Source organism: Bos javanicus, chromosome 16 (genome assembly GCF_032452875.1).
Source record: "Bos javanicus breed banteng chromosome 16, ARS-OSU_banteng_1.0, whole genome shotgun sequence".
Lineage (NCBI taxonomy): Eukaryota > Metazoa > Chordata > Mammalia > Artiodactyla > Bovidae > Bos > Bos javanicus.
In genome coordinates this window covers 67,573,913-67,586,486 of record NC_083883.1, presented here as the reverse complement: position 1 = coordinate 67,586,486, position 12,574 = coordinate 67,573,913, and the positions used below count along the sequence as shown (strand labels likewise).

General features: G+C 39.5%; 1 protein-coding gene across 3 annotated transcripts in view; it reads right to left on the bottom strand.

Moving 5' to 3' along the window:
• Positions 1–12,574, bottom strand: part of HMCN1 (hemicentin 1) — a 539,309-nt gene that overhangs the window by 383,650 nt on the left and 143,085 nt on the right. For all 3 annotated transcript variants that reach the window (XM_061383493.1, XM_061383492.1, XM_061383494.1), the window contains exons 3-4: positions 10,018–10,176; positions 8,311–8,433 (exon numbers count right to left, since the gene is read on the bottom strand). In XM_061383493.1, coding sequence (XP_061239477.1) covers positions 8,311–8,433; positions 10,018–10,176 — 282 coding nt within the window. The remainder of the gene's footprint in view (positions 1–8,310; positions 8,434–10,017; positions 10,177–12,574) is intronic.

Here is a 12,574-nt window from a genome sequence, read left to right as displayed (position 1 = left end):
TGGCTGGGTTATGAGTCATGGTTCAAGGGCCTGGAGTCTTCACTGCACAGTTCTGCTTGTGCTGGATACTTTGATTTTGCCCGTCCAGATCAATTCTCTGCCCTTCTCCATTAGGCTCTGCATCCAGGGATGCTGACCTTTAAGAACTGCTTCACTAGGGGCTCCGTGGTCTCCCAGCTTCCAGTTAGACTGGGTGAAATGAAAAGCACGAAGAAGGATTCCCCAGGCTTTATCCTCCACGGCTGCAGTTTGCCTGTCAGACGAGCTCAACCTTGATCTCCCTGGGCGCTGGTCCAAGCTCTCTCTTCTATTGTTGCTGGACTCTCAATGCTTCACCATTGCCTGTTGGCTGCGCTTAGCCCTGCCCACACCTTTGTAGTCTGTTATTCACTAAACTTTCTTTTGCCCCTGCTGAGTGAGCCATCTCTTTTCTGCTCAGATAATTACTGATATCCTGCTTCTTTAATCATTCTTAGAGTAAAAATTCTGGGATGACTTCCCTCGCTCCTTGCTGCTGTAAGAAAGTTGATGGTAAACTCCCAGAGCACGTTGGCTTCAGCAGTGGCTGGGACAGTCTTGCCTACAAAGGAGGAGAACTTAGAACTGAGATTCCTAACACCCTGGACTTTTACTACTCTGCCACTTATTCAAAGAAAAGTAGACAGCATTTTCAGTGCCCTTCCAATCCCTTATAAAGTAGAGGGTAGTCAGTTCAGATCAGATGTACAGGTCTATTGTGCTGGGTACTATTGAGAAGAGTGAAAAGTCTGGCTTAAAACTCAACACTCAAAAAACTAAGATCATGGCATCTGGTCCTATCACTTCATGGCAAATACATGGGGAAATAATGGAAACAGTGACAAACTTTATTTTCTTGGGCTCCAAAATCACCGTGTATGGTAACTGCAGCCATGAAAGTAAAAGACACTTGCTCCTTGGAAGAAAAGCAATGACCAACCTAGGCAGCATATTAAAAAGCAGAGACATTACTTTACCAACAAAGTTCTATATAGTCAAAGCTATGATTTTTCCAGTAGTCATGTAAGGATGTGAAAGCTGGACCATAAAGACGGCTGTGCACTGAAGAATTGAATCTTTTGAACTGACTGTTGGAGAAGACTCTTGAGAGTCCCTTGAACTGCAAGGAGATCAAACCAGTCAATCCTAAAGAAAATCAGTCCTGAATATTCACTGAAAGGACTGACGCTGAAGTTCCAATACTTCGGCCACCTGATGCAAAGAGCCTACTATTGGAAAAAGATCCTGATACTGGGGAAGATTGAAGGCAGGAGAAGGGGATGACGGAGGACGAGATAGTTGGATGGCATCACTGACTCAATGGACATGAGTTTGAGCAAACTCTGGGAGTTGGTGATGGACAGGGAAGCCTGGCATGCTGCAGTCCATGGGGTCACAAAGAGTTGGACACGACTGAGCGACTGAACAAGAACAACTATTGAAATTTCCCTATTTGATTAGTCTCATGTGGCTCTCTCCTATCTATCAATGAAGAAACTTCAAAGATCTTGCTTTCCCAGTGTTCAGTGCACTGACTAGCATCAGGTAGCTCAATCATGTGCTGAACAAATGAATCAGGATGGAATCTCTGATGTGTCACTTTACTGTTAAAACTGCATCGTCTGATAAAAACAAAAGAGGAAATCAGAAGCAGGATTCACCATGGTTATGGGTGCAGTTACATGATAAAGAATGTACATGTCCCCTACATTCGGACATGTACAGCCAGCAGTAGTTTAACCCTGAGCAAGATGGTCTGCCTCCCTAGGCCTCTTCCCCTCATCTGTGAAATAGAGGTGATGTTCACGGTGTCTTTTTTTTTAACTTATTTTTTTATTGAAGGATAATTGCTTTATAGAATTCTGCTGTTTTCTATCAAACCTCAACCTGAGTCAGCCATAGATATACATATATCCCCTCCCTTTTGAACCTCCCTCCCATCTTCTGCCCCATCCCACCCCTCTAGGTTGATACAGAGGCTCTGTTTCATGGTGTCTTTCTTATAGGCAGTAGTAAGGATTAAGTGAAATGAAACGAAGTAAAATAAAATTCATCTCTTGCTTAGAGGCCATAGCAAGCACCCAATCATTCTGATCTGGTGTCATTTTCTTAATCACACAGCATATTTTCTTACGCTTGGACCACAGAAAGGAGTTACAGGAGTCTTTCATGTCTGATAGAAAATCAAGAGGAATATGTCTATGCCAAACAGAGCAGCACAGGGCACCACTCAAGAAGAAAGCCCTGGGTATTAAAAAGCAATGTTGGAATTAAAACATCCCTACACTGACAATCTGAAAGTTATAACAGTCATTAAGATATACTCTCATGGGACTTCTAAATATCATCATTGACCTCGTTCAAAAATGTAAATTTCTTGACAATTATTTCTTTATTTAATAAAATTTCTTTCTGCTATAACATAGTCAGCTAGCCAGCATTACTTAGGAGGGGGGAATAAAAGCAATCTACAAGTGTGGGATGTAGAGGGAGAGGTTTTGGGGCGGGGACTGGAAACGGAGACATCTGAAGATATCAGCTGGAAGCAGTAGACAGAATGGATTGGGAAACAGAACAAGTGAATCACCCACTGGATGATGGATCTTTTGTGTTAGGTTCTTGGACACAAGAATATAACATCTGTGGGTAACTTTGAGATTTCAAACTTGAACTTAAACCTAGGAAGCATTAATTGGATCACTGACAATCACCCAGTTTATAAAGAAATGAAAAACTTAGACTGTTCAGGTCCTTTTCCGTCTTCAAAGGTGAATTAAGTGCATCTCTGAGATGTGTCTTAACTTGTATTGCCAAAGAGTAATACCACACAATGACTTATATATCCCTGATGCTCAGCCAAATACTTGCTTTTCTTTGGTTTCTCTTTTATGTTAAATAAAGATGAAAGATACCTAGATCTTCTCCAAAAAAAATGAACAGGAAGAAAGAAAAAAAAAATTCAAGTAATCTCGAGAGAGTTGACACAAAATATAACCTGCTCGTTTAGGAAACTGATGAACTGGGTTAGGAGGATAAAGCACAATAATCAACAGATTCCTTTGGAAACAAAAGATGAAAAAAATCACTCTATTAAAATGAAAGGACTCAGTATGTGTATGACTTCACCACAGTTCTTATACCTATCAAATGTGCAGACATCATTATAGCATCTAGGTTCCTTAGAGTTTATAATATTTACATAATAGGAGAATCTGGAACAATTCGAAAAGAGAAACGGCTAAATTACATGCTAAAAATTTTGCAAATCCAATTTTAACACTGTCATTCTGCTTTTTGTTTTAAAAAAATCATTTACTTTGGTGGTTTTAAGGAATATATTGGTTTATGGGGCTCCAGAAACCCCTTCAGAATATCTCTTTTACACACATCAAAAAAAGAACCATCTCTCCAGCCTCTTCCCAGACTGTCCCACTCAAATTTATTTCCCAGCAACAACAAACCATCTGGTTTCTAACAAACACAGTGGCACAATTTCCCTACTTTGAAAGCAAAATAACAACACTATAAGGATTAAAACAATACTACTTAACATTTATTGGGCACTTACCCTATATTGGAACTTGGGAGGAACATTTCATATGCATTATCTCATTTAATATAACAACTTCCTAAAATGTATAATTCTACTATCTCCATTTTATATTTACATACCCCCATTTTCTTTTACAAAGAAACTGGGACTTACAGAGACCATACCACCAAAAAATACAGAATTCTTATCAGTTAGGAAGACTTCCCTGCTAGCTCAGTTGGTAAAGAATCTGCCTGCAATGGAGGAGACTCCAGTTCAATTCCTGGGTCAGGAAGATCCGCAGGAGAAGGAATAGGCTACCCACTCCAGTATTCTGGCCTGGAGAGTTCCATGGACATGGAGTCACAAAGAGTTGGACACGACTGAATGACTTTCACTTTCACTTTTCACTTTTATAAGTTAGGATGCATTTATTTGTAAGGTACCGTAATGTTCAACTCTAACTGGCTTAAACAAAAAGATTACTGCCCTAATTCTTGAGCTTAGAGGTAGGATGGTCTGAATGTTGACTTAATCCAAAGGCTCTGGACTTCCTCAGCTCTTTAATCCCCCTCATATTTATTTCAAGCTCAGACTTGTATGAAGATGTCTGCACCAGACTTGGGATTTACATCCATGCAGGACAATATACAGAAAATATCTTTTCCAAGACATCCTTAGCTAAGTCTCTTTGAGATTTAATGACCTTTCATGAACCAACTGAAAGGGGGATTAGAATTGCTATGGTTGACATAAACATTAAAGTCCATCCCGGTTGGCATTAAACTCCAGCTTATAAAAATGGGCAGTTTTAGTAATGCTTTTATCTAGTCCTCTTCTGCCTAGCTGAACTTAAAGATCAGGGTATCAACTGATAATCTAGGAGAAAAAGACTATTAACATAGCAGTGGGTTAACTTTCTGTGATATATCTACATCTATACAATTTTCTGTAATTTATACCAAAATTTTTAAACTGTTATTCCTATAAATTAGTTGGTAATTTGGACCATAAAGAAGGCTGAGTGCAGAAGTATTGATGCTTTTGAACTGTGGTGCTGGAGAAGACACTTGAGAGTCCTTTGGACTGCAAGATCAAACCGTCAATCCTAAAGGAAATCAACCCTGAATATTCATTGGAAGGACTGATGCTGAAGCTGAAGCTCCAATACTTTGGCCACCTGATGTGAAGAACTGACTCACTGGTAAGGACCCTGATGCTAGGAAAGATTGAAAGCACAAGGGGAAGAGGGCAACAGAGGATGAGATGGTTGGATGGTATCATCGACTCAAAGGACATGAGTTGGAGCAAGCTCCAGGAGATAGTGAAGGACAGGGAAGACTGGTATGCTGCAGTCCATGGGGTCACAAAGAGTTGGACATGACTGAGTGACTGAAAAACAGAATTCTTTCTTAGGACTACGCATCGCCCCATTTGTTTAATAAGAAAGTCTGTACCTCTGTAGGGCTTATAATCTTCATTTAAGACAATAGTATTTTCAATTTTTCATAAGTCAATTTTCTCTGAGTGTATGAATATAAATTGTCACACTAATGGGACAGACAAGGTTATAGTCTAGCTCTGGGACCCAATCCTAATATTGTCCTATGTTTGTCATCATTTAATCACTAAATCATGTCTGACTCTTTATGACCCCATGTATTGTAGCTTGCCAGCCTCCTCTGTCCATGGGATTTCCCAAGAAGATACTGGAGTGGGTTGCCATTTCCTTCCAAAGGATCTTCCAGACCCAGGGGTCGAACCTGTGTCTCCTATACTGGCAGGTGGATATTCTACCACTAAGCCACAAGGGAAACCCAACAATAAAGTTCTAAGGTTCTCCCTAGAAGTTTCAGTTCAGTCGCTCAGTCCTATCCAACTCTTTGCGATCCCATGGACTGCAGACCGCCAGGCCTCCCTGTCCATCACCAACTCTTGGAGTTTACTCAAACTAATGTCCATTGAGTTGGTGATGCCATTCAACCATCTCATCCTCTGTCATCCCCTTCTCTTGCCTTCAAACTTTCCTAGCATCAGGGTCTTTTCAAATGAGTCAGTTCTTTGCATCAGATGGCCAAAGTATTGGAGTTTCAGCTTTAACATCAGTCCTTCCAATGAATATTTAGGACTGATTTCCTTGAGGATGGACTGATTGGATCTCCTTGCAGTCCAAGGGACTCACAAGAGTCTTCTCCAACACCACATTTCAAAAGCATCAATTCTTCAGCGCTCAGCTTTCTTTATACTCCAACTCTCACATCCATACACGACTACTGGAAAAATCATAGCATTGACTAGACAGACCTTTGTTGACAAAGGTCTAGAAGTTCATCCAATTGGTTTTGAGAATCTCCAAGTTATGCGTGCAGGTTCAGTCAGCTGCTCTTTCAAATGAACTAGGTGCCTACTGACCGTGGCCATGACTCTTCTCACCTCTTCTCTTCTATAGTACCTTCTGCTGGGAACCACCCTGTCCTCTGGGCATGGTATACTTTGTTGCCATCAATGCCCCATCTGTCTGCACTGAATGCCACTACCACTCCCCCAAAAGCCTCATAACCCCCTAAGTGGGTGATATAAGAGAGAGTGATGCTCTTCTCCACTATGCCCTACTTCATGCTAATGATATTGACTGTACCCGAGTCGTACATAATCCCACGTTAAAAACAACTCCAAATGTTGCCATTCCCATCATTAGCGTCAAGCACAAGGTCAAAGGACAAGAAACCTAGTTCCAGAGAGAGACACCTTGCACTCTTCTCCAACTTCAGGCTCCCAAACTCTCATGCAGATGTTTATTCAAATAACTGTTAAGGTCTCCCCCTGTAGTTGTCAGACCTGCCCAGGCATTTCTGAATTGCTACAGTGGACACTGAGGGACACTTCCCTCATAGCTTTCCTCAAAGCTCAGGGACACTTCCCTCGTAGCTGAGTCAGTAAAAAATCTGCCTGCAACCCAGGAGACCCGGGTTCAATTCCTGGGTCGGGAAGATCCCCTGGAGAAGGAAATGGCAACCCACTCCAGTATTCTTGCCTGGACAATCCCATGACAGAGGAGCCTAGCAGGCTACAGTGCACGGGGTCACAGAGTCAGACATGACTTAGTGAGTCAACCACCACAATGGACACAATTCGGACTCAAGTCATGGTTTCCTCCAAAGGCTGTTTCTTACAAGAAAATTTGTTTACACTAAAGCAATATTCCATGTTTGTATATCATATATTAATAAAAAATATTTTAACTAAATTATTTACTCTAGAAATTTGCAATGTGCCCTTAGTTCCTGCATGATCTAATAGGAACTCCTTAGTTGTAAGAGAACATAGTGAACCATTCCTTTCAAGACAAGGAAGTCTGTCATGAAATGAACAGAACTTGTTTATTGACTATATTCCCTGTGCTGTCCATTAGATCCTTAAAACTTATTTATTTTATGCTTATTAGTTTGTACCTTTTAAGTCCCTTCACCTATTTTGCCCTCTCCCCACCCATTCCCCTCCGGTGATCACAAATTTGTTCTCTGTGGGTCCGTTTCTGTTTTGTTACATCTGTCCGTTTATATTATTTTTTTTAGATCCCACATATAAAGTGAAAATATATGGTATTTGTCTTTCTCTGTCTTATTTGACTAAGCATAATATGCTCCAGATACTTTATATATATCTGGAACATGTCTATATATGGATATAGAGCATATCTATACAGCATATAGAGCATATCTATAGCCAAATTTTTATAAATATATAAATGTATATATAATATATATATTATATATATGTAAAATCCTGTGTTACAAAGAAAAAAAAACCCATCTTTTTAGCTCATATCAGAAACTTCAGTGTTTACCACATATTAGATCACAAAAAAAGAGGAAAATAACACACACACATCCACATGTATGTATATATATGAGTATGTGTGTATATATCTGTGGATATATATTTATGTATGTGTGTTTATAGAAACACACACAATACAGTTAATCATGCTGTTATTCTTCAATAGTTGAAAACTGTTCATTAAGGAAAATTTTAATACTAATTGCAGTAATGACAAACAAAAAATAAAATTTGATAGATACCCTGACCACAACAAATCAAACATGAATTATGCAAATGTAATATCTTATCTTTTTTTGGCATGTTCCTAGAAACTTACCTGGGAGCCAAATAAGTAAACAAAATTTTATCATCACAGGTAGGGTCAAGGCGAAGTAACAGAAAGAGAGAATCACGACAATTAAACATACCTCAAACACATTTTTAGAAACCACAAAGATTTTCTTAATATATACGTTATAGACTATCATAAAAATTTTTAGGTAAGTATATAGTTATTGGGCAATAGTTTTTATTTTTTATTTTGCAGATCAAACTTCATTAGAATTTGGCTCAATAACTAACTTCTTATATTCTAGTTTAGTGAACAAATGTAAAATGAGTCAAGGAAGAGTCAAATCAAGCCTCATTTTACCAGTTAGCCAAAAGCTTTACATCAGAAATACAAACAAATGAATTTTAAATAAATGTATACTCAAATCTAAATAATTTATCAGCATAGCATAACACTGTCTAGAAATTAATACAAGATAAACCTATGCTTCTGCACATCAGTTTAATGCCTTTATTAACATGTAGCCCAGGGGGAAAAGCCTTTTTGTTTGAATTGTTCTTGAAATCCAAACTGACACAATTAGGTTTGCCCAACTGATATTGATAAGGTAGTGAATAATAAAGTAGACCCACTTTATTAAACTGACCTCATTAACTTGTTTTTTGTCCAGATGGAACACTTGACCAGAACTTGTAGAGGCAATTTCTTCATAGACTCTGTATCCAATATGGCTTCTGTCATCACAATCTCCAGTAAGCACAAATACCACCTACAGTTTTTGAAAAAAAGAAGATAATTTAAAGGATTTGGGGAAATCACCATGTGGTTATTGAGCACTTACTGTATATTAACATACTGCCAGGCAAGTGGGAGATATGTGTGTGTGTGTGTGTATATATGTGTGTGTGTGTGTGTGTGTGTGTGTGTGTGTATCTTCCTGATTCACGCAATTTACAGGTGATCTTGAAGTTAACTTTACAAAAGAGGTAAAGTTTACTTTGTTATCTATGAATCAAAACTTGGAAATCTGACTTGTTTTGGCCATAGTTCAGTTCAGTTCAATCGCTCAGTCGTGTCTGATTCTTTGCAACCCCATGAATCGCAGCATGCCAGGCCTCCCTGTCAATCACCAACTCCTGGAGTTCACCAAAACTCATGTGCATCGAGTCGGTGATGCCATCCAGCCATTTCATCCTCTGTCGTCCCCTTCTCCTCCTGCCCCCAATCCCTCCCAGCATCAGGGTCTTTTCCAATGAGTCAACTCTTCACATAAGGTGGGCAATGTATTGGAGTTTCAGCCTCAGCATCAGTACTTCCCAATGAACACCCAGGACTGGTCTCCTTTAGGATGGACTGGTTGGATCTCCTGGCAGTTTTGGCCATGAGAACAAGGCAAAATGCACATTCTACTGGTTCCAAACTGACACTCAAGCTGCTGCTGTTGCTAAGTCACTTCAGTCGTGTCCGACTCTGTGCGACCCCATAGATGGAAGCCCATCAGGCTCCCCCGTCCCTGGGATTCTCCGGGCAAGAATACTGGAGTGGGTTGCCATTTACTCCTCCAATTCATGAAAATGAAAAGTGAAAGTGAAGTCACTCAGTTGTGTCCAACTCGTAGCGACCCCATGGACTGCAGCCCACCAGGTTCCTCCATCCATGGGATTTTCTAGGCAAAAGTACTGGAGTGGGGTGCCATTGCCTTGTGTATTTCCACTTGATCTCTTAGTGTTTCTGCCTTGGTCATGACAAGATCATACCTAAACTAGATTACTGGTCTCAGAAAGAGGTGGAGAAACTTGCAAGGAAGAGCCAAGTCACCCAGAGCTCAGCTGAGATAAGCCAAAACCAAACTCTGCCTAGATACACAAGTGAGCAAGCAGAGCCTAGGGCAACTGAGCCCGACAAACACGTGAGAAATACATGACTATTGTTTAAGTCACTGAGAGTTAGAACAGCTTGTTACTCAGCAATAGCTAACTGATACAATGAGTAATTGACTCAGACAAGATTTCACATAGGAGGTGACATTGGAAATACAGGCTTTTCTGTTAGGGCTGTGCTTCTGTCAGTTATATGGATAAGATGATAACAAATATCTTAATTAAACCCTAATCATTTCTTTTCCATATTGTGAAACAATGCATTTACATGCTATGTACAAATATCACATATCTATTTACATTAAATCACACATACATACATATTGGAGCCCTTATATATGGATCCATAATTGTAGCTGTTGACATTTGCCACACATGGGATAGTGAGAGGTGAGGCAATCTCTTACATGCTGTATTTCTTACAGCTGCATTCAGATGGAAAACTGGGGGCTGGGGGGTTGACTCCTACTCACCTGTGACTGTTTCTGCTGGATAAGCTGCAGCACCTCATGAGTGAGTCGATAATCCTTGGATCGCGCATCAGTGAAAACATAGATGAAAGACCCAGGAAGGGAAATTTCCAAGGCAATTTTTATAGCTCCAATACTCATTTCTGGACAGTCACCACCACCCTGTTGAGAAACAGTGAGAAAAATCCTATTATTTCACTAGCAGAAAAGAGACAGTTACGACAAATTGCCTTAGAAGCTCAAGAACCAAGAAAGTTCTCTTCATTTCTATTTTCTGTCCGTTTGCCACTGGATTAACCACTTTGGTTACAAGGAAATGGAAAAGATATAAAGTGACATGGAGACAAAACAAAAAAACAACAACAACTGTAATTACGGATAAATAAAAAATTCACCCCAGATACACAAAATAGAAATTGTTATATACTTTGTAATTAAATATTGATCAACTCCCATTCTCATACATGACTATTTTATACATCTCCTCTTCTCTTATTCTGACTCTTATTTGATGACCTTCCCTCTACTGTACTGGGAAGATAGATGCAATCAATAGAGAACTTTCATAAACTTTTAACCTACAGTAATAGTAGCCACATGCCCTGCCTTCATGGTGAAGGAATCATTTCACTCACAGCTAAGGCTAACTTCTCACCTGTGCCTAATCAAGGACATAGTTCCTGTGACCATCCCTTCTCTCCATTCCATTGTCAAAATTTTTCTTTTTACTGGATCATTTTCACCAGCAAACAAATAGACTGGTTTATCTCCTACACCCCAAGTTTCTGCTTTGATGTGACCAATCAGAGAAAACCTCCATGACCACCTTATGTAAAGTACAGCCTCTTTGTAACTCTCTTCACTCTGCTTCATTTTTACTACTAACATATAATTTCTGTGTTTTATTTGCTATTGTATTAGGCTCAAAATAGGCTTCTCAGATGGTGCTGGCAGTAAAGAATCCACCTGTCAATACTGGAGATGCAGAAGATGCAGGTTCAAACTCAGGGTGGGTAAGATCCCATGAGGAGGGCATGGCAACCTATTCCAGTATTCTTGCCTGGAAAATTCCATAGACAGAGACTGATGGGCTATTGTCCATGGGGTTGCAAATAGTCAGACTCAACTGAGCACACACTACTACTAGGCTCAATATATCATCCTAAACAAAAACAGCCCTCGCCCTAAGAGGAATTCCTGCCACATATATTTCCTTCAAGCACAGATGAATTTAAAGATAGAACTCAGCATGCTGTGTGTACAGTGTTAGACATTATAATTTAAACTTAGGACTATATCCTACTTATATTATCATGTCGTCAATGTTTTTTTCAAAATCACAGCTTTTAATGATTGTGAAATATTCTGTCTACATCCCATAATTTAGTCAGGCATTTCTCTACTGTTGAACATTAATGTTCTTTCAAATCTTCCTCTATTTTAAAGATATAAATACAAATCTATCATAGTATATCTATAATATATATTATATATTATAGTAATTTTTTTCCCTCATGTGTCCTTAGCAGATATCAATAACTATAGAGCCAAGGAATGAACTTTTAACCAGTATGTTTTGAGCAATGAGTAAGTGCTTAAACACCCTGCTAGGATTCAGGCACACAGATGAAGAAGCCAAAGCATCTTGTACTTAAGTAGCTCATGCCTACAAAAGGCAGTCAAATAAACAGCAGGGCAGCTTGGGAACATTTTGGGGTGGGAGGGCTTGTGATTCCACAGTCCACCAGAACCCAGTAAGAGTGAGCTCTTTCTCAAAATGAAAAGAATTACTTGATAAGGTTTTATTCTAAACTCTGGAAATTCTACTTGATTCTCCTACTGTGGCTTTCCCTAGAGTCCAAACAGTCTTTAATTTTGATACAGATACACTGACCACCAGAGGTCTCAACAGGGTCATACAAAACCAAACATTAGAACTGTTTACCCTTTAGTCTGGACCACCTGAGGAATCTTTTCTCGCACTGGATCCTACTCAATGCTTTTGGCTTTTAAACATCATCAATGGAATGAGTTGGAACCAAGCACCAACTGTTACAAATTACTTCTGAAACTGAGACACACTTTACAATGTCACACATCAAAAATCACGTCATTAAATAGTAGGGGGCTGGACGCTGTAGTGACTTTCGAGAAGATAACAGCTATCGACTCCCAGAAATTTTATTGAGTCAGCAGGTCCTTCTATTTTTGCGGTAAATGTTTCCTATCCTCTGTTACTGATAATGCATTTTCACAGCATCTAGTTTAACAAGTGATACTGTTCTCAAAAACTTGTATACATGTATCTTCAGACTGTACCTACCTCCCAAATTTCAATTTTCTATTTACAATTGCTTTTTAGATATCTACTTCTAGATGTTTTACAGGTATCTACAATTCAGGGCATCTACTATAGAACTCTTTATATTTTCTTCAACCGTTATCATCCCTATTTTGGGTACTGCCTGCCTAGAGGTTTAGTTCAAATCCTGAGTCACCTCTGACCCCTCCCCCGCCTTCCTTCACCTAATCAGTGCCCAAACCATTTTCCTTCTACATC